Source organism: Ochotona curzoniae, unplaced genomic scaffold, assembly GCF_017591425.1.
Source record: "Ochotona curzoniae isolate NIBS_2020 unplaced genomic scaffold, NIBS_Ocur_1.0 contig_2404, whole genome shotgun sequence".
NCBI classification, from domain to species: Eukaryota; Metazoa; Chordata; class Mammalia; order Lagomorpha; family Ochotonidae; genus Ochotona; species Ochotona curzoniae.
Window position 1 is genome coordinate 11,478,553 of NW_024465451.1, and position 23,295 is coordinate 11,501,847.

At 44.2% G+C, this 23,295-nt stretch overlaps 1 protein-coding gene across 1 annotated transcript in view; it reads right to left on the reverse strand.

Annotated features, from left to right (window-relative positions):
• Nucleotides 1-2,949: 2,949 nt before the first annotated feature.
• Nucleotides 2,950-23,295, reverse strand: part of FOXJ3 (forkhead box J3) — a 141,878-nt gene continuing 121,532 nt past the window's right edge. Inside the window, exons 9-13 of the mRNA XM_040974311.1 lie at nucleotides 16,905-17,321; nucleotides 12,182-12,283; nucleotides 11,588-11,779; nucleotides 7,507-7,614; nucleotides 2,950-5,906 (exon numbers count right to left, since the gene is read on the reverse strand). Coding sequence (XP_040830245.1) covers nucleotides 5,791-5,906; nucleotides 7,507-7,614; nucleotides 11,588-11,779; nucleotides 12,182-12,283; nucleotides 16,905-17,321 — 935 coding nt within the window. The 3' untranslated portion in view covers nucleotides 2,950-5,790. The remainder of the gene's footprint in view (nucleotides 5,907-7,506; nucleotides 7,615-11,587; nucleotides 11,780-12,181; nucleotides 12,284-16,904; nucleotides 17,322-23,295) is intronic.

Below are 23,295 nucleotides of genomic sequence, written 5' to 3' on the forward strand. Positions count from 1 at the left end.
CTGTGACCTTGGGCAAATCACTACACCTCTCCGAATGGCAATGCCCAGCAGTAAAAGGCAGATAATGATACCAAGCAAGCGGGCAGCTGGGAGTGCTAACTCAGATAATGGCTGTGAAGTACCGGGCAGGGACCCGGCAAATGGTGGCAATAATCATTACGTTTGTGAAAAACACAGGAGGCAGCAGTATGTAGGCTTGTAGATACCACAGTTCACTCAGAGCAGAGGCAGGGCCGGCAGGGCCGGCAGGGCAAGGTGTGTGGCTGGCTTGACCATGGACCCTCCTAGCCAAACAATGCCAGTCCCCACATCGCCTGGTCTCAGAAGAGAGGCAGAGCCTCAGAAGGCTCAAGTTTGGGGCCAATAGTGGGGTGACCTTGGAGCAGGGGAATAGCACCTATGGGGGGGGTGGATACAGGCACATTATAGGTTGACTGCTGAGAGCTAGAGAGAACCTTTGCATTCTTCCAGAAAGGCCTGATAAATAAGGGGAAAGACCTTGAGCCACTGGGGGCTGCAGAAAAAGCAAAACAGCCCTAGGGAAAAGAAGCCTTTTAAAAGGAAGACACAAGAGCTGGCCTCCTCGCCCTCTGGTGGCCACAGGTGCTCACTGCAGCCTCCTGGCAAAGCGGCTCCAGCTTGGTTCCAGGGTCCTTCTCAGAGACAGCAGGGTGCCGGGGTTCTGTTATCCTGGGTTTAAAATCCTAGATCAACTGCTCCCACTTACAAACTGATGACTCCAATCGATTCTCCATTGGCACAACAAGGCTGATAATAGCAACATAAGGAGTAAATAAATGGAACCAGCCAGTTGGCAGTAGTAACCAGCCTTGACCTGCGGTAGAATCCTGGTTCTGTTGCAGCGAGTACCAAGCCCATCCACATGCAGACTAGTCATGTACTGAGGGAAGGGTGTAATGAATTTAAATTCAAACTCACTCCTAAAATTCTTTACTAAAGTGTCAATGCCGTGGGGAAGCATGGCTCGGTCAGGCTCACGACGAAGGACAATGTACAAAACGTGTCCTTTTCCAGCAAGTCATGCTCCGTGGTGACATGTCCTGTGGAAAGGGGCAAGGAAACAGGTACCAGCTAGGGTCTTCTCACACTCCTGCGGGCATCTGGCTCTCAGAGGCTCTCCACTGTAACCTTCATATTTCCCATTCTTTCTCCTGTTGGCCATGTCTGTGTAGTTCATCTTGTATGCTTTGACTGACAGCCTTCACGATACTCCTCGGTGCCTCTCTCTCTGAAGGGCCGAACTCCATAAAAGGAGGCAGTCGCATCCTCAGGCTCCTGTGTGGATGAGAGGGGACCACGTGAGTAAGCATTTCCAGCTGCCTCATAAATGACTTCGTCCATCCCCCACCCCCCCATCTCCTTTCAGTAGCTTTGACACTTTCCTCTGAACCAGTTCCCATACATGGCTCTCTCACTGTTTGCCACAAACAAAAGGTGGAGGGCTGTACGAGATGACTTCTTAAGGTCCCATTCAGTTTGTAGGGGGATGCTTTTGGGCTCACTCTGTGGTCCTGGGGAATTTAAATGTAGTACACGTTCCTAGAAATGCTGCTCTCCCCAACTGATAATGATCACTCCTATAAACAGCAGCCCTTCACACACTGACAGTAATGCCTTGAGACTGAAACACACCACAAGTTTTCTTTTTGTATTTGATTATGACATGCGCATCTGAACCAGCACAAGATGGCCAGACTCAACTGACCCTCTAGTAACTTATATAAAAGACACTGAGGTGACCAAAACGTACCTAGGCAATGGGAGCCAAACCAGCCCCTATCAAGAGACCCACACACAAATTCCTCTTTTTTGTAAACAGTGTGGACAGAAGGAAATGAACTCTAGAATTAGACCTAGATGGACTTACCCTAGAATCATGAGATAAGTTAACGTTTCTAAATACGTCTCATCCTCTAAAATTTTAAGATGTCTCTGTAGGTTAAATTAGAAGCACCAGAGGCCTCCCCAGTAAGACTGCTTCCAGATCAAATTCACATCCACCAGTGTTACTGGTCTGCCCACTGCTTGGTCTATAAGCCTGTTTCCATATCAATGAAGTTGGGGCACTACCTCCTCAGAGAACTGCTGTGCTTGGCTCTTTGTATGGGGCACAATCCCCCTCACCCTCCACTTGAACCCACAACCCTTGTGCTTTTCAAGCTCCCATATATGGCTCAAATCAGCAGTACAAATGGGAATTCCTTCTCCCACCCGAATATTCAACTCCAACAAACCACAGCTCACCCACAAAGCCTTTAATGCCTAGCATCACCCTGCCTTGCTTGGGGATATTTCAGAGTAGCTCCCTGCCCAGGTTGCCCAGGCTGGCATATACTACTTGTTCTGGGTCAAGTATGCACTCAGTAAGGTCAGGGGCTGTGGCTTTCTCAACTCTGGGTATCTACAGGGAGGAAGCCAAACAGAGCATGTGCTCAACAAAAGTTAAGCTCTACTTTGTGGTAGGGATGGGGTAATTACCTTGAGATGGGAGGACCATGTAAAACAATGGAGATCATGAGGCTTAGAGTCAAATGACCTGGATTCAGACTTCAGCTATCACTTGGCAACTGAAGGATCAAGACAAACCACATTTCCATCTGAGCCGTTCCAATGTCTGTAAAATGAACATCACAGTATCTGCCTGGTACATACCGAGAACGAGTCCAATTTAAATTTTAGATGTTGGTCTGAAATGTTCCAAGTGTGTTAGTGGGGTCCCACTGCAATCTAGGAGGTAGGTATTTTCCTCGTTTTATATAAGCTATAAATAAGGAAAATGAAGCTTGCAAGATGCTCACTAAAGGGTAGCAGTTACTTCTCCGAAGTCATGAAAAGGACACAATCTGAGAGATCCCAGGGATTTCTGGACCAGCTCCAGGCTTATCCCTTCAACTGCAGCAAATGACATAGACCAATCGGTGTTGTAAATAGAGTTAACATAATCTATTTATTTTAAGTGCCATTCATGCATATCAGTTCTGGCGGTAACAATCCTAATGACACTTGGGGTATTTCTTTACAGCACTGAACAATTACAAAGAATGGGTGCCGTTTATCGTAGAGGCAAAATATGAAATCGTGCAATAGCAAAACTGTAGAAACATTAAAACACTGTCCAATAGCAGTACAGAGAGCAGGTTGTGTCTGCACAAAAAGCCAATGCATTTTCATCACATATATACATTATAGATATATACACATCACCCTCTGAATGAACAATATCAAAATACTCTATTCCATTTGAAATTATTCCCAAATTGATTCCCTCCCACTTCAAAGGACATCTGAGCAACACATATTTACAAGAACACACATGAATACATTTACATTTCAAAAACTGCCACAAATGCCAGTCGGATTATTCTCCTGGACAGAGTGCCCCCATCTGATCATTACATGCACTTACTATATTTTCCCAAATCTTTAGTCAATTTAGGCCCCAAACAGACCTTCCTCTGCATTAACCATCACCAACCGAGATGGCCACTAGAGGGACTCTACACCTCTACACCTCAGAGTGTAGCCCTCCTGGCCAGGCTTGCAGAAAAAGCCTGTCCTGGGCACCTGGGGCAGGTGGATAACAGGAGTGGGGAGTGGGTCTGGTTGGAGGGTTTGCTTCCAGGACCACTCCTGGTATGTTTAAATATTCATAAAAATACCTACCACTGCAAATCAGTAAATGATTACCAAATGGGAAATCAGCTTCACACAATTTGTAAAATCATCGGTGGCTCTACTCAATTCAGTTTAACACTGCATTCCAATACCCAAATTGTTTAAAGTGCACACTGCTACCCAAGCAATTTAAACAGTTTCAAAATGATTTTGGTATCTAGAAAACAGTGACTTGGGTAGACTACTGAAAACTGTCCCCTTTTTTTCAAGCTTTCACTCTGCAGGCTGCCACGTCAACTTGCCTCATATCCTCCTGAGAGGGGCCCGCTGGCTGCCTTTCCAGAATCCACTGATTTTCACTGATCCAAGGGGCCTGGAGATGAGCTTCCTTTTTCATGCCAAACAGGGTCCAAATAACAGAAACATAAAGATCTTCCTTTCTCCTCAACCTCACCAGTCCTTACAATGGCTGGCTTCCTAGTGATTCCTTCAAGGCAACACTCCACTAAAAGACACATACACACACACACACACACACACACACACACACACTCTCTCTCTCTCTCTCTCTCTGTCACACACAGAGAAACAAAGATGCTTGCTTAGCTCAAGCAGAGATATCACTCAACCACAGAACCACTAAGGCTAATTAAAGTGATTTTAGTATGGCCCAAAGAGACCAGCAATGCTAAAAAGCAACAAGTGAGCAGTTATTATTCCTTGATTTGTGGAACACACTTCTCCATTAGAATTAATTTTTTTTAATCTAAAGAACCAATTCAATATATAGTTATTAGGAAAACAAAATAATTTCTTCTAGTTTTATTATAAAACTAATACAGTCAGTTCATGCAACGTAACTGATATGACATAAAACAACTAATAAAGACTCCTAAGAGGTGGGCTACATTTCAAAGAAAGTGACGAAGTGTCAATCATGCATACAGACATACAGTGCAACAGAAACAGCAGGCAACTTCATGACTTACTATACTGAAGACCCAGGCAAACAAAATCTATGTGTAGTTCTACCTCTTTTCAGTTCTACCTAAGCAAGAAGAGATTAAATAGGGGGAGATTTGCTTTACAAACACTGCCTTGCTGTTCTGTTGCAAAATGGACTCTTGATTCAAATACCAGAAAAAACATTGAGCTGTTAAATCAATCAGCAGGAATGCTAGCAGAGAAATGTATGCTCTCTCCTGGTAGAAGCTTTGATAGCGAATGACACAATGTCCCTCTGATTGTCTTGTCTGTAAACTCTATCAAGAAAAACAACCATGTGCTTCTGGACACACTTTTCCTTAACGAACCCAAGGGCAGCTGAGCTTTCACAGAAGGTAGCAATAAATATTAAAATAACACTTCAGAATAATAAATATATGTGACGGCAGAGGCATTGATTTGTTGAAACAGACAAGCAATGTCTAGCTTTGAATCAATCAAACAAATCTTAGGGCTGTTAAAATACAGACTTAGGAAAACAGACAAGGAATAACACAGCCTTAAAACAAATTTGGTCAGTTCCTGATGCTGCCCCTTTGGATTGTCTGGAGAGCGCTACATTCTGGGTTCCTTGATTTACTGGGTGGAATTCATTTCCCACATTTCTGAAAGAGATTCAATAAGAGGAAACTGGACTTAGGAAAAACCTATTTCCATTCAGTTCCCAACATCAGTTAAAAGCATCCTGCAGAAACAGCCTAATAAGGAATAAAAACTGACAGTAACTTTCTTTCCGATTCACAATCCAATTAGAAAAAAAGTGAAGCCTTTCTGTCAACTTTTGTATATATATTTACACATATGCATCTATAAACTGCTTGCAGCAAAATAGGCTCTGTCTGAAAAATCAGTCTGGCACTTGTGGTTAACATCAAACTGACACAAATATGCAAAAAGCCGTCCAAATCACACAACAGTTAGGAGCTACGTAGGGCAGCTGGCAGGGAGACAAACATGTACTAACTGTTTGAGTCAGATGAAAGCAGGGAGTTATCCAGCTAAAATATTTCTGATTGTCTTCAAAAGAAATTATGACAACATTGGTAAACTCATTAGCAACTCCCGCTTTCTCAACTGGATTCTCTTAGACCTTTCCCTTCACTGCACAGAAGAGTTACGCTGGGCTCTGGGATCTTGCGGAAACAAGTCCTACACAATTGAATCCCAGTCAAAGTCATCCTGGATGTCATCAGGAGGCAGTGAACGCCGCATCTGGAAGGCTTGGGAAGGCATCATGTGCTGCTGGTTCATGGCTCCGTGATGACCTGGGAGGAAGGTGGGGATGCCGTTAGTGACTGCAGTAAAAATAAAGGAAGAAATGAACTTATTTCCCTTGCATACTCCTGCAGCACACAGTATCTCACAGATCAACCCATAAGCCTTCAACAAAGTGGTTCTTATGGCCCTAGTTTTACAGCAAAGGGTATGCGGCTTAAGGTTATGAGCAAGCGACTTAGTCATGTGATCATGTAAGGGACAAAGCTAAGCTCTACTCAGTGCACTGTACTTAGTGCCACAACCCATGTTCTCTCCATCACATGTGGCCATAGCAAGGGAGGCCTGAAAAGCACTGCTGCAACCATTTCCCTCGGTCGCCTCTACTCCACCATATCTCAGTACTGTGAATTGGCTCACACAAGAAAGAACAAGGATGTCATGATACCACTGAGGTCACTGAATAGGATTCAATTTTCTCCCAGCAAGTTAATTTTTATGCCACCAAATTAACAGCAAGGAAGCACAGAATATCCAACACAGCAGAACTGAGTAAAACAGAGGAACACAGATGAGTGGACAACACCTCATCCTAGATTATTCTCACCATGAATTCTATATGTGTGTGCCCTCCAAATTCAGTACATATTACCCATGTCCCCCACATTTTGACAGATTCCCAAACCAGCTTCATTTGTATTTAGGAATTCAGCATATCCATTTAGCTGCTGTGGAATTTTTACTATTGTTTTGTTTCTACTCTGATTATAAAATTTTAAATAGTTAGCTGCTACTCTTATTTTTCTCATAGAATCTGTAACTCCTAATGTGTAATTTTACAAAATGCTAAAGGTTTCTAGACTATCAGAGCATGATAGAAAGATCTGTAATTTTAAAATTTACTTAATAAAAATGCATAATTTTCTTACTGTGCAACAAACATTGATTTATTTGCATGACTTAATTTTATATATTCCCCATTTAACCCTCCAAACAATCCTAGGAGTTGGGCAGTGTCTTTTAGACCCTTTTTACAGACACGGAGGGTAAGGTAGGAGCATTAGGTAGTTATGCCAGTCTCAATCATCACATTATGCTATCAAAAGACATGTCATTTGGCTTTAACTCATTCCTTGTTACGACACTTGAACACTCTCCTTTCATCTAACCTTTCATATTTTACTCACAAAGCCAACAGTACTCTATAGTACATAAGAAAAACAATGATCTTTGAATCAAAACACTAGGACTGAGACTTCCCTGGAAGTAAAAGCAGGGGAACTCTAATGGAACAAATGGAGCAGTCTATAGGAGCTGATTCAAGTAGGTATCTGAAGCCTGCTAAAGTGCTATCAAAGTCAAATATCATCAGATACCTAGACTCTTGGACAGCTCCATGCCCCAAGATCATACAGAATCCTGTGCTAAAAGGGACTTCAGTAACCGATGTCTTTATCTCTTCACTGGCCCAAGAGCCAAGTGGCTAAGCAGACTGTCCTCCAGGCCATCTTGACAATTTACTCCTCTTCCTGAGGCACCTCATTCTTCTACTGGGATGGCAAAAGCTTTTTCAGTATCGAACTCTTGACTATAAACTACAGTGTGCATGCAACACACACACATACACACACACACACACACACACACTACCTGCCATTGTTGTTCCTGCAGTGCTGAGTGCCTGTGGCATATGAGGATAACCGGGGGGTGGCATCACTGAAGGAGGGAGATTTTGCCTTGAGTCTATATACAAATTTCCTGAGTAGAAAGAAGGAAACGCATGTTACCTCAGGTAAAATAAATCAAGCACTAAAATCTAATAGAGAGGTAGGCACTTCACATGGCAGTTAAAGACACTACTGACTGTACCTGCATCCAACATTAGGATTTGGGCTCATGTCCTAGATCTGCTCCCCACTTGAACTTCCTGCTAATGTGCATTTGGGGGACAGCTGATGACGGCTTAAATGTCTGTGTCCCTAATAGCCAAGTGGAAGACCTGGACTGAGTTTTAGCTCTGGCCTTGGCCTAACACAGACCTGGCTGTTGCAAGCATTTGAGAAATGAACCAACAGATGGACAGTCTCAAACAAATAAAAACAAAATCTTAAAAATTTATAGAGAATGTAACACAACTGTATCAAAACTGAATAAAGCAGATAATGTAAAGAGAAAAAACTACCCATTTTAGATGCTAGATCTTACAAGAAAGGGGTGCTGGCCTTTTAAAGATGGTACCAGGTGGAGTGTGAGTACATTGGTACTAATTCTGGTGTTGCCACCAACACTGTAGGCTTGTAGGTAAGTTACGTTTATTGTTGCTGTCACACACGTCCCTATCAAATGTCTCCCCAAATATTTTCATAACCATTACTTCCTTTGATCCTCTCAATAAACCCATAAGGAGGGCAAGACAAGGGTCACATCTCCACTGTACACACTAGGCAACTGAAGTGAGAGAGGTTAACCTGACTTGGCCAAAGAAACTTGAGTTTGACAGGTCTAAAACTAGCAGCCAGGACATCCTAGCTCACAGCTCTTCTTCTTACGACCTCTATCTCTTTTGCCCTGATTTTCTCATAAATATGCAGGCCTAATCTTGTCTGTTATAATTAACAACTTGAGAGGTACAGAGTAACAGTAAAGAACTGTATAAGGTAAAACAGCCACACAAAGAAAAAGCAATCAAAATGTATTCTTGTGGGCTATGGAGTTGGGAAACAGATTTCATTTAAATGTTATTTAGGAAGGTACTTTATTTTTACTGTCAATACCATCAGGTTTAATGGCTGCAAATTGTGAAGAATAACACAAAATAGATAGGAAGAGGGAATGGCGCGAAAGCGTAGTGGTTAAGGTCCTCGCCTTGCACACCCAGGATTCCATATGGGCACCGGTTCTAATCCTGGTGGCCCCGCCTCCCATATAGCTCTCTGCTTGTGGCCTGGGAAAGCAGTCGATGGCCCAAAGCCTTGGGACCCTGCACCCATGTGGGAGACCGGGAAGAGTTCCTGGCTCCTGGCTTCGGATTGGCTCAGCTCCAGTCATTGCAGCTGCTTGGGGAGTGAACCATCAGATGAAAGATCTTCCTCTCTGTTTCTCCTCCTTTCTGTATATCTGACTTTCCAATAAAAATAAATAAATCTTTAAAAAAAATAGATAGGGAGAGGAAAATATATCATGACCTCTATTCCCAATAACTCTTGGCAAATAAAAAACATAAAACCAGTTCACACTGGGGAAAAAAATGTCTGGGGGCTGGTACAGTGACAAAGCAAGCTGGTCCTCCACCTGTGGCATCCTGTTTGGGCACTGGTTGTTGTCCCTGCTGCTCTACTTTCAACCTAGCTCCATGTTTGTGGGAAACCCAAGGAAACTCCTGGCTTTGCACTGGCTCAGCTCTGGCCACTGCAGTCATTTGGGGAGTGATCTGGCAGGTGGAGGACATCTCTCATGAAATTTGCCTTTCAAATAAAAATGAGGTAAATCTTTACCAAGTAAGAAAGGCTACTTTCCTATTATTTTCTAATGTTTCATGTAATTTATACTTGAATCTTAGCAATCTTGTTGTGAAACAAAAAAATAGCAATCAGTTGTCCAGAGGAACTAAACAAGGAAGAAACATCTTTTCTTCTATTAACGGTAGGCACGCTGGGTTGGCTGCCCACAGTGCTCATCTGCCACTGGAAAGTCACACTGACCAGGCTTGAGGAGGCCTCAGATTTAACCTACTCCAACACCACCTCTGTCCTTTAGAAAAGGAAAGAGAACCAGAAAGGAAATGAGACAGACCAGGAACACAATTCTAAGACTTCTGACCTGTAGTTACTGCCACAAGTTAACATGCATTTTTAAGTTTACATTTGAAATGAGCTCTCTGACCATTCGGATGAGTTAAGAATTATTACTAAGCCACAGCTCTAGCACTCCTGCATGTATGTGTGTGTTTGGGGGGGGGGGGTTCTGTTCCCAAGCACTGATGAGCCCTCAGCCACACACTTAGTCCCCTTTCTGAAGACTGTACCAGGGTGCAGCTGCCACACCACTTAGGAACATTTGCACATTAACAATTCCCCATCCCTCTAGATTATACAATTTTAGCTCTCTTACAAATCCTCAGACTCCAAGTCACTCAGATGACAAAATTTGAGTCAATCATTCACCCATATTTTTCTTTTAAGGCTTAATAAAGGTGAACAGGTAGAAATTAGAGGAGGACTGTGGAAATAAAGTCACTTGCATTGAATAGCCCTAACTTTTCGAGATAGTCACAATTTGAACACTTTTCATTTTCGCACAGAAAATATTACTGCTTCTTTTTTTTTCCCATTACAGAGTCTAAACAATGAGAATTTAACTGGGTCACTTTCCTTTTTTTTTTTAAAAGATTTATTTTTATTATTCTTTATTGGAAAGGCGGATATACAGAGAGGAGAGACAGAGAGGAAGATCTTCCGTCCGATGATTCACTCCCCAAGTGAGCACAACGGCCGATGCTATGCCAATCCGAAGCCAGTAGACTCTTCTGGGTCTCCCACGTGGGTGCAGGGTCCCAAAGCTTTGGGCCGTCCTCGACTGCTTTCCTGGGCCACAGGCAGGGAGCTGGAAGGGAAGCAGGGCTGCCGGGATAGAACCGGCGCCCATATGGGATTCCGGGCGTGCAAGGCGAGGACCTTAACCACTTGCGCCACTGCGCTGGGCCCAGGGTCACTTTTCTAAACACCCACAGTGGCTGGGGCCACCTCCTAATTTCATGAGGCATCACTTCTGCCTGCCCGGGTCTATATTAGCACAAAGTCAAAGGCCAGAATCAAACCCAGGTGTTCTTACATAAAACCCGAGCATCATTTTGGAAACCGATTAATCTGAGAAGGAAAGAAGCAGAGAGAGAGAGAGAGAAAGCGGCCCCAGCAAAGGGAACGCCACTCAGGTCCCCCACACATGGTAGACCCAGCCATCTGAGCCTCCACCAGATCCTCTTAGAAGGCACGACAATGAAAGTTGAACGGGAAGCAGAATCAAGACTTGAACCTAGGCACTCTGGTATGGGATGCAGGCATCCCAATCTAGTATTTTAATCACTAGTCCAAATACTTTCCACACATACCATATGCTAATTTTAAGATTTTTAGAAAACATGTGTGCTAATATGACTTTCACTGCAAACCTGCACAAGTATAAATTGATACTACTTCAAAACTATGTGATTTTCTTTTATTTTTAAGATTTATTTAGTTTTATTGAAAAGGCAGATTTTAGTCAGAAGGAGAGAGAAAATCTTCCATCTGCTGGCTCACTCCCAGAACAGCCGCAACAAACAGAGCAGAGCTGATCAAAAGCCAGGAGCCAGGAGCTTCTTCCAGGTTAACCACATGAGTGCAGGGTCCTAAAGTTTTGAGTCATCCTCTACTGCCTTCCCAGGCCAGAAGCAGGGGCCTGGATGGGAAGCAGAGCAGCTGGGACACAAAGTAGCACCCACATGAGAGCCTGGTGCATGTAAGGCAAGGATTTAGCCACTGAGCCATTGCACTGGGTCCCAAAACTACACTCTTATCAAAATATATTTAAGAAATTCAATTCTTAAATAACTGTTTTATTTGCTTTCATTGACATCCCAAACAAAAAGGGGCAAACAGATCACCATCACCACTGGCAACATACCAACTTGTCTAAGAAGTGAATTTTGTATGAATTAGAGGAACAAAATTAACATGATAAACTAAACTCCTACCTGTTCCAATGTGTTGGGAAGGTTTTGCTGGATGCATGGCACCATGACAAACATTCTGCTGAACATTACTCTGTGAGTGGATAAGGCCAGTTTGTGTAAAGAATTGATTAAGAGAAGAGCAGAGATCAGCAAACTGAACCTGATCTAAAGACCAGTTCTTGAGATCTGCCTGCCTCATACTCTCCATCAGACCTGCAAATGAAGTATTAGAAATACAGTTAGCACAGTTTTGCAAACACTGCAAGGAAAATAGCAAGAAACATTTTTTTCAACCCTCACCTCAAAGTTTCCACTGTTCATCTCAAGTTATGGTAGCAATTTATTCATGCACTTAAGAATGACATTTTACAATCATTCAAGACCAAATTACTACAATTCTTTCTCAGCAATTGCCTTCTGCCCCATCAATTAGCCAAAATACTTTACTGTGAATTAAGAAAATGTTGCACATTATCACATTTGCACATTATCAACTGCCAAAAAATGCCTTTACATAAGGCTATGCTTATATCTACTACAAAGAAATTTCTAATCTATAAGAGAAAACAGGAACGTTTCTATGTGGGTTATGCGTCAAAAAGAATCAATACTCACCTTGGAACTGTGAAAGGTCTACATCTGACCAATTAACACTGCTGGCAATTCGACAACTTTCTTTTAACATATCAAGTGTTGCATACCAATCATTTGAAACACCTGTAAAAAGAGTATTGACAATACTGTAATTCTTGTGTATATAAAGTTTGAAGTGCATGTTAACAGTAGACACTAAGGAGCCTGACACTGGTTAATTCTTGCTGAGTCTGATAAAGGAATCTGAGTTTGTGTTGAAGCAATCTGCTATATGATAGGATACTATTTCTCTCCATTTTAAAAAGAAAGGAAACTGAACCCAGACAGTTAACATAAACAAGCAAGATCATCACAGTGAGTGTAATACTTTAACCCAGAACTTATACCTTCTAGTTTAGCAGCTTGTAAACTGCATGATAACCTTCTAATATCAAAACTGAGAACTCATAAATCAGCTCAGGACAGAGCAGGCAAAGCAGCACTTGTGAAGCTGGCATCCACAGCATGCTGGTTTGTGTTTGACCTGCTCCACTTCCAATCTAGCTCCTTCTTAACGGCCTGTGAAAACCAGCGCAAGATGGTCCTGCCGCCCATGTGGGGACCTAGAAGAAAACTCCTGGTTTCTGACTCTGGCCTGGCCCAGTGCTTGCTGATACAGTCATCTGGGGAGTGAACCAGCAGATGGAAGATCTCTCTCCCTCTCCCTGTCTCTGTAACTCCTTATAAACAAATAAATCCTAAAAATAAAAACTGAGAGCAGTTATTTACATTTGCATACCACAAAAAATTTACCAGGCAAGGAAGTTAGACAAAACAGTACCTCCTGCCATTTAAAGTTCATTTTCTTGTTTTGTTATGACCATATTCTCATATAACATTTACAGCAGACTGAAATGTAGAAGTAATGTCCAGTCTAATTTGACATACTAATTTTAGATGGATCAGATCATATAGTAAAGAGTGAATTTTTTTTTTTACAAGGCAACCTTGAGACAGAAATGTCTTAAAACAGTCCTCCAAAAAGGCAGTAAAGAGAAGGACCAAGACTTGCATGAGAAATGTCAATGAATCTAGACCAAAACATTTCTTGTGTCCTCTGATGAGATATCACCAGAAGAACTGAAGCCTCCACAGACTATGCCAATGAAGCTGCTACAGGTCAGGGGCCACAGGCAAGAACTACCTTCCAGGCAGTGCAGAACAGAGAAGAAAATCCTGCATTCAGTGACTGCTTTTAGGATCACCCTTTGATAAATGAAGATAAGAACTATCAAGATTTTTAAAGCTATTATTAACTATTAGTTACTTACAAAATTGCCAATTATGAATTTTTAAGCAAAAATAGAGACAATATGATCTTGTCCTCAAAGAACTCACATGTTAGGAGAAATTTTTTTGTGAATGGGGGAGATTAAATAATAACCACAAATGAGTCACAAATACCAAATTCATTGGCTCAGATCCTCTACTTAAGGAAGAACTTCACAGATAAGGAAACCAGGAGTCAAAGAATTGCATGAAAATCACCAGGTAATAAAATAGCTAAAGGACTCTACAACATAGATCTTCTAAGGTAAATACAACAGCCAGAGTAGCAGGATTGGTGTGATGGCTCCATGGCTAAAGTCTTTGCCTTACATGACGGGATCCCATCTGGGCGCAGGTTCATGTCCTGGCTGCTCCACTTCCAATCTAACTCCCTGTTTGTGGCCTGGGAAAGCAGTAGAGATGGCCCAAAGCCTTAGGACTCTGCACCCATGTGGGAGACCCAGAAGAGACTCCTGGCTCCTGCTGTTGCAGCCACTTGGCCAATGACCAGCAGATGAAAGATCTTTCTCTCTGTCTCTCCTTTTCTCTGTAAAACTGCCTTTCCAATAGAAATACATAAATATATATATATTTTTTTAAAAAGGCCCCCTAGAAACAAAATTATGCCAGGGAACTAGGGCACTATTTACCATGCCTCTCATTTTTGTACGAGGCAAAGGACAGCACTTTTAATAAATCTTGACTTGGCAAACAAAAATAAAGCAACCCCTGTACCCTGTATAGAGTGTAGCAAGCAAATTCTTCTATTCTGTGGTATCCCTTAGATAATTACCACAGCACAAAGACTGCCTAGTCTGTGAATAATGTCAGTCAGGAATCTCTCCAGAAATTAAGATATATTTTAATCATAGTCACAGGATACAAAAAACATTTTCTTCCTTTGCAACCTATTAGTCTAACATAAGATATTTGGCGGGAATGAAACACTCATTAACATTTGATGCAATTTCATTTGTAGTCTCACTCTGATCTTCATCATAACTACACTGTATATGAGAGTGTGCTAATTTTTATACAATAGAAAGGAATGAAGTTAAGTAATTTTCCCAACTGGAGACAACTGCCTGGGTTGCTTTGTACTGAGGCAAGTGTCACACTGCTAGGAGAAAAGCAGCCAACAGCTGGCAGGTATTCTGAGTCTGGTTAATGCCAACTGTGTTAACCATACCAGTGTGCGGACATAGCTGCCTAGTCTATTTATTTACTTATTTTAAAGACCTGTTAGGAATGAGGCAGAGCACCTGCCATGCCACCATAGGTGCATACTATCGGTGTTACCCACAGTTGCTATCACTGCTGCCAGGAGTGCTGGTGGTGGGGGTGTGTGTAATGCTAGGAAACAGGTCGGAATGGGAGCCCACTGAGGTCTTGACATACATAAAATGATTTTGGGGGGCTTCCATGGACTTGGCCACTGCACCCAGAGATAATTGAGGGAGCTAAGATGAGGAGGAATCTGGAGGGCCTCTCTAGGTCAGGCCAACGTACCCATTCACATGCAAACAGAGCCAGTGCTGGGGACGGACCAGGTCATATTAGGCCACAGCATTTAATGACACTTGCAAGGGCCATGTTTATGGACACATCTGGTAGGGGTTCTTTGGGTCACCATGACTAGGCTGCAGTGCCTACCTGCAGGTATGGAGGCTAGGGATAGGCCATACTGGTCTGGGAAGCAGCACTTGCGGCAATTAGAACTGGGAGCAGGCCTGGTAGGGGATCTTTTGGGACATTCCTGCTATGCCACAACATCCACCAGCAAATGAGAGCCAGGTCTGGGGTGGGGGGAGGACCAGGACACATCATCTGCCTGTTCACATGGAAACCTTGGCTGGGGGACTGTCTGGGTCTGGCTAGCCTGCAGCACTCCCCTGCACACAGACTACCCTGCTGGTCTGGAGCAAGCCTGAAGGAAACTTCAGGGGTTTCTCTACTAGGCCACAGCACCTACCAGTATAAGTACGGTTTGGGCATGCGGGTGGGCCGGGCAGGGTCACAGAACTCTCTGGAATACATATGGATCGGATTTAGGGGCAGCCTGGGCTGGGCTGTACTGCAGTGCCTGATGGCCCACAAGAGAGGCAGATCTAGGGACCAACTCAGTAGGGACTCTTTAGGAGTCAACCCTGATGTGTCCATTCCACCCAATCTCCAATCTCAAGGAACACCACATGAAAGCCTGGTCTGGCCTTGGAGCACATGTTGTGGGGCTGGGTCACCTCTGTCTGTTGCTGACTCTGTGTAAAAAGAGACAATTTTCTGGGATGCACATGAAAGACAAGACAGCCAGCCTCCCTGATTCAAGAGGACCTTGAGTGTCTTACCAAAAGATGGAATGAAGAGCAGGTTGAACAACGCTACCTGCCAATTTCTCCAACAAGCATCTAAGGCTACGTGGTACCTTACACTTGGCACAACAAAGCTAACAACATCTCAGAACAATCAAGACTACTCAAGTAACATCCTCAGGATGCTCTTCCCCAAATCAGACTCCCTAGGATGAAATGAGGGGACCATTTCTGCTCCCTGGTGCTAAAATGATCTGGCAGCAAGGAACAGTGTAACACCTCCCCTCTCCCCACAGTCACAGGAGGGAGGACAGGGTCTTTTCTCTCAACACAACCCCCCTCTAATCCTTTTCCATTCCACCTAGAGAAATGTATTTATTGAGTCTGTAATCCTTTCACCTCTATAACATTTAAAAATGAATAAATTTCTTTACAGAAGGTCAAAGGAATCAGTGAGGATTCAAATACAGGTCTTTCTGAAAGGACTATATGCTCTTTTCCCTATGGCACATTGTACCACACAGGAATACAGGAAATACTACACTCCATTCTCTCTTTTCCCTCTCTGGCTCTCCTGACAATCACTACCCAACAGGTTATGTGAGTTGATATGAGAGCAAAGAAACCTACTTTTTTTTTTTTTTTAGTCTGAAAGACAGAGGTAAAGCAAGGGGACTGGCATAAGCCTTCCACTGGTTTGCTCCCTAGATGGCAACTGCTTCTGCGTGTCATGTGTGGGTGTAGGGGCCCAAGTAGCTGGGCCATCTTCCACTGCTTTCTCAGAAGTGAAGTGCCAAAATTCAAATGGATGTCCGTATGGGATACTGGTGCTGTAAGTGGCAGTGTAATTCATTGCATGTCACCATTCTCTTTATGCACGAACAAAATCAAGAGTTCAAAACCAAACTTGAGAGGGATGCTGAATTATCTATGCTCCCACAGTAAATTCTAATCAAGAAAAATCTCCAGGTAAATCTGTATGATTCACAATCATAGGGTTAAAGCAAGGAAACACAAAATGATGCAGATGAAAGGGCTTTGGTGGGAAATAATACATAAGCGTCTAATAACAAAGGATAGATTCTAATTCAGGTTAGACAAACCCAAGCCAAGAGACAAAAACTTACCAGAATTACAGGATACCTGCTGTGGAGGTGGGGGTGCCTGATGCGTTAATGTCTGGTGCTGATGGTTCGGATGGTGCTGTATGTGTTGATGCGGAGAGGGATGCTGGGGGTGGGGGGACTGTAGCTGGCTGTGCTGCTGCGAATGAGGTGCTGGGTGCTGGGGACGTTGCGGATGTTGTGGTAAACCATGTGGTCGGTGGGGCGGATGTTGGGATGGCTGTGTGTGCATCTGAGGATGGGGCAGTGAGACCTGTGCAACTGAATTACTGCCTGTGGTATTGAGGCCACTGCTGTGACTGTTGGACAGGCTGCTTTGGCTGCTGTGTGGATGAGAGCTCACGGTACTGCTAGGAGAGTGCTGATAGGAACAGGAGGTGTGGGATGGCTGGGAAGATTCAGAAGGGATGTTCATCAAACCTAAAATAGAACAAGATCATTTATGGTCAGATTTTAGCTACAATTTCTGACAAATATTCAAAATACTAACAAAGATGTATGCTTTCAAGAAGCAAAACTAGGTCAGTTACACAAGTGTTTATAAAACATCTGACATACACTGGACTCTAAGGTTACTAAGACAAATAATAAACACCATTCCCTATTCTTTAATAGTACACAGCAGGAAATAGTTAACTGCAAAATACAATCAATAAGATTATGTCCAACAGGCTGGATGTTACCTAGTGGCTAAGATACCTACATCCCATATTGAAGTACCTGGGTTTAATACCTGATTTAGGCTCCTGACACCAGCTTCCCGCTGACTCAGAAAGGCAGTCATGAGTGTGGGTGTAAGCACCTGGCTTTTGCTGGTGTGGGTGGGTTCATGGGACTTGGGGGTGCAGGCTTGCAGCAGACCTGCAGAAGGTGTCAGCAGGGGCATGCATGGACTTGGAGGCTCAAGCCCAGGCAGACGGAATGAGCCTGGTGATTTCTACAAGTGCTTAATCCCAGGCAGGGTTGAGGGGGATGGGAGAACCTGGATTAGCATGTGGTGTGCTAGTGAACTGTTCTTGGGTCTTGGGTGAGCAGAGGAGTAGGGTTCCAGCCAGTATGCATGCCAGAGGACCAGACCTAGGGACCACCTATGAATGGGGTTCCTGTATGTGGGCAGAGCTCCAGGTCAAAACACCACCCTACCAGAAGACTGGGCTTGGAAAGACCAGGCTGAGGAATCCATGCATTTCTGGTTGCAGGAACTGTGGATTGCTCAGGGAAGAGGGTATGGGGACGTGTGGGAAGGAAGACTGCTGAGGGAGTTCGTTGCAGATGAGAAATGACTTTCGGGGGGACTTCCAAGGACAAAACCACTATATTGGCAAGGAAGGGAGGCAGCTGAGACTCTAGCAGGGAAGCTAGAGGACTTTTCTGGATCAGACCAATGCACCTACTAATTTGGGAGAAAGGAGCTAGGCTAATTAATATTGATCACTGCCAACCACCACCCTCCAGTGATAGGGGACCTACCTGGCAGAATCAGAACACAGTACCAGCCAGTAAGTGTCGGAATAGGGGATGGGTAATGTTAGGCTGAACCATGACACCAACCAACACCTTGGAGAACCAAGTCTAGGAGCAGATTCTGTGGGGAATATGTGGGCTCACCTCTGTGGAACTGCAACATCTGCTGGATTCTTCAAGAGCTGGAGGTGGTGATGGGCTGAACTAGGCATAACTAGGGAATCCACCAAAAATCATGGGTACCAGGGTTGAGAACAGGCTAGGCTGAAGCATCCTTAGGCACAACCCAAGAAAAGGAAACGGGGTGGACTGGGCTGTAAGATCCACCAGCACACATGAAGGACAAAACAGAGGGGACATACTGTATCCTGTAAGATACTAGCACCCACTGGCAGATGTAAGATCTGGGTCTGGGAGTGAGCCTGGTGGGGAAACTAGGGAACTCCCTTGGTAAGACTGTAGCTCCTGCTGGTGAGCATGTGAATCAGGCCTGGGTGCGAGTCAGGCTGGGTAAGGCAGCTCCACTTCTCAGCAAGTGTGTGGGCTGGTTCTGGGGGAAGAGGAGGACTAGGCAGAACTGGCCAAACCTTAGCACACTGGCATGTGCAGGAATCACAATGGAGTATGGGCATGCTCTGTTAGGCTATCATACCTACCAGTGTGCTGAAAGCCAAGGATGGGGGTTGACCAGGCAGGCCTAGGCTGTAGCACCAACCAGTGAGAGTTGGGGCTGGGGTGGGCTTGGAAAATCCAGGCTGCAGTATCTGATGGCAAAGATCAAGACAGGGGATGGGCTATGCCGGGTTGGGTCACAGCAACTACCCGGCATGAACAAGACATGTGGCTAGGAGTAGGCCTGGCATGGAGTTAAGGGGATAATCTTTTATCTGCTGGGCTGTGGTACCTACAGGTGAACACGAGAGCCAGAATGGGGGTAGCAAACTGGGTTAGACATGCCTACAGTGTACCTTGGCATGAGTCTGGACTGGGTCTGAAGTATGCCAGACTGGGCTAGGCTCTAGCACCCACTGGCGCTCATGAGAGCCAAGGTGGATGTAGGAAGGCAGGGCTAGGTCCCAGCATCTGCTGAACCATGCAAGAGTCGGGTCTGGGGGTGGAGCAGGCATGGCTGGGTTGCAGTACCCAACAGTAAGAGCCAGCATGCAGGTGGGCCAGTTGGGCAAGGCCATTGTTCCTGCCAGGACAGGAGGTGGGCCAAGTCAGGGTCAAGAATCTGCTACTGAGAGGTGATCTGACAGAGGAAGTAGGATTGAGTCCCTGTAGGTGAGCACAAGAACCAAGACTGGGAGCAGCCCAGACCAGTTCATAGCACCCACTGGCAGATGTGAGAACCAGGATGGAGTGCAGAACAAGCCAGGCTGGCCCACAACACCAGCCAGTTCATATTAGGGCCAGAACTGGGGGCAATCCATGCTAGCCTGCAGCACTCAGCAGCATGAGCTGAACCTGGGGGCAGGCCATGATATCCATCAGCTAATGCTGAGGTGAGGTGCGCCATAGCAGACTGGGTATTAGCACCTACAGGCACAGATAACATTCAGGGAAGAGGGAAGGACAAGTATGAGAACTGAAACTGGGGGCAAACTAGGCTGGCAAAGCTACAACACCCATTGGCCTACATGTGAGCTAAGTTAGGGGGACAGCAAAGCTGATCTCAGCAGCCATATCCACTGATGTACATACAAGCCAGAGTTAGTATAGGCTTGTTTGACTTTGCCACAGCATCAACAGGCAAATGCTGGGAATGGGGGCAAGTCCCTGTCAAGACAAACTGCAGAACCACCTGTGAAGTACATTATCTGGAACTGGGAGTAGGCCTAGCAGAGAAACTGGGCGCTGCTTGATAGGGCAGCTTCCACTGGTGAGTATAAGAACCAGGACTGGGGGTGACCTAGCTGGACATGTGATAGCACTCACCAGCATAAGTGTGGGCTGGACAGTGGGGTTGGTTGGGCTAAGCTAGGCTGCAACACCTATTTGTGTACACAAAAGCCAAATGAGATGCGGGAAAGACCGGACCAGTCTGCTGCATATACCGGCATGTGCAGAAACCAAGCCTGGGGGCAGGTCTGGTACGGTTACTGGGGGGTCACTCTTATCTGGCTGCAGTTCTTGCTGGTCTAAGTGCTGGCAGAGTGCGTGGTTGGCAGGGGTGGGCTGGGCCACAGCATCTACTGGTTTACATAAGAGTCAGAGCTGGAGACACAGCTGACCAGGTGACTGTGGCCACCAGTGTTTGCGTGGGTTGATGAGGGTGATGGAGTGAGCCAGAGCTTGCACTGGCTGGTACACACAGGAGTAAGGTCTAAGGTCACCTCTGCTGAAGTTTTTCTGGTGATTCCACCAATTGGACCCTTGGACTCAGAACTTCAACCAGGGGGGAGAATCAAAGGATCTATCGTCTGACCATGGAGTGCATGTATCATAACTGGGCCTTTTTAGTTGCTGAAGATGGTGTAGTAGATAGACAGAATGCCCACATGCACACAGGGGATGTGGCAGTCTTTTGGGGCCTGCACTGGATATCTGGTACCATAACAGAGGATGGAAGGTAGAACAATGGACAGCTCTTCCAGCCAAGCTTTGACAGCAAGTATCAGGGTGAGTGGAGACTCTAAGGTAGACTATGTCAGCCAATCGACCTTAGAAGGATTTCCTCAACCTTGGAGCAACAAAATCAACAGCATTTCAGAACTACTGAAGCCACTTGAGCGGTGACCTCAGAACATGCTCCACATTGGGGACCCTGGGATGACAGCGGGTGACCATCCCCATTCCCAGGTACTGATGCAGTTAGGATGCTGGGTGCAGTTTCTCCCATTCTCTCCCCACTTCCCCCAGATACAGGAAGAAGAAAAAGAAAATTGGAAACAATGGTCTCATAACCTTTTCCTATTCCTTGACCCTTCCCATCCCAATCAGTGGTCCACATGGGCATGTACCTGCTCAACTATATAATCATAAAAAATAAAATGGAAAAAAAAAAGCCAGTCATGATGACTCCAGCAAAAGATGCCAACCACATAAGGATTGAGTTCCTAGATTGAGTTCCTAGATTGAGTTCCTAGATCCCAGCTTTGGCCACATCCACACCTGCGGACATTCAGGGAATAATGCCAGCACAGAGGATTGCTATCTTATACATTCTTTCTCTCCCTGGCCTCAAATCAATTAAAAAATATATATACGTTCACCAACCTAAGCAGCATACTTCTATACACAGAGAATTATAGGAACTCTGCTGCCTGCTCAGCTAGGAAGAGGCAGGGCATACAGAGAAGCATTCCTTGAGGAGACAATATAGCAGTTGGGACTTGAAATTGAGTAAAAGGATAAAAAACAGGGAAAGCTTTGGGTCACACTCAGGACGGTCTCTGCAGGAATAATGACCAAAGCTTTAACAGAAAAGGGGTGCAGGAAATGAAGCTCAGTTATTTGTTATCTTTAACCACTGCAAAAACATGAAATTCAAAGTTGGCTAGGTTTCTTTAGACAAAGCAAAAGCAAAACTGCCATCTCCTCCATTCATCATTGCTATTATGGAATATTTCTGAGATATCTACAATTTAAGGTTAGCAGTAGTACCACAGTAAGAGACTAAGGCCTCTGCATGCCAATCATACAGTCTTAACTTGGGGATGCAACTTAACCTCTCTGAGCCACAATCACCTCTACTGTAAATGGGCACAATGAAAGCACCTACTTCCCAGATGTGCAGTGAAGACTGAAACCAATAGTGCAAGTCAAGATGAGCTCAGTAAATATATGACTGGAGTATTTTCATATTTCAAAGGATAGTCCATACATACAATGTTTTGCAGAATTAATGACAAAGAATTTAATTAGGTGGAAGAAAAAAATTATAAAACAGTGTCAATCAACAGAAAAAAATCAAATTTTTTACATGGGTAATTTTTATACTTGTCATTAATAGTAAAAAATGTACTTGAGGACATTGTAAAATAAGCTTAAAACCTATAACAAAGCTTTATAGAGAGAAGAGAATAAAAATTCTGTACTGCCCTGGAAAATTGTCATCAACAGGGAATTTGGTAGGTTTTTATGTAAGATGAAAGAAAGACATAATTTCATTATCAATTTCAAATGAAATCCTAGTATCTTACAAAGGAATCAGATCTCATCTAAACCCAAAATTTCAATCTCTAATTATTTTCATGTAACACTAAGAAAAATATTTCCCCAGAAGCTCAATAATAAATCTGATAAAGCTGCTTTTGAAGAGACTTACTGATTTTGCTGAAAGGCAGAGTTAGAGGAGAGAGAGCTCTGCTGGTTCATTTCTCAGATGGCTGTTAACAGGCAGAGTTAAGCTGGGCTGAAGCCAGGGAGCCAGGAGCCAGAAGCTTCCTTTGAGTCTCCCATGTGGGTGTGAGTCACAAGCACTTAGGCCATCCCTTGCTGCTTTTCCAGGCTAATTGGTAGAGAGCTGTATCAGGAATGCAGCAGCTAGGACTCAAACCTCCTGGCGCAAGGATGCTGCTGCACAGGTGGAGGCTTAACTCATTAAACTGTATCACCAGCCCCAAAGCTGTTTTTCTTGAAGTCAGGAGAAGGAAACCTGCTAGACCTCCCCTTTTTCATCTGTACATTTCTCCGCTACAGCCAAGACCTTTATAAAAGCCAAGGGCTCTACAGGAAACAATCTAAAGCTACCGATCAATCTAACACATTTCCTTAAAAGATTCAATATTTTCAAAATTTTTTATTCAAAAGGCAGCTTTTACAAAGAAAGCAGGAGAGACAGGGAGGTTGTCTACCCACTGGTTCACTCCTCAAATGGCTGCTCAATTTCTGTTGTACAAATAAGGATGAAGAAGGTAACAGAGGTAAAGCTAGCTCAGCTGATCTTACTGTAGAATCTGGACTAGAACATAGAATTCCTACCAAT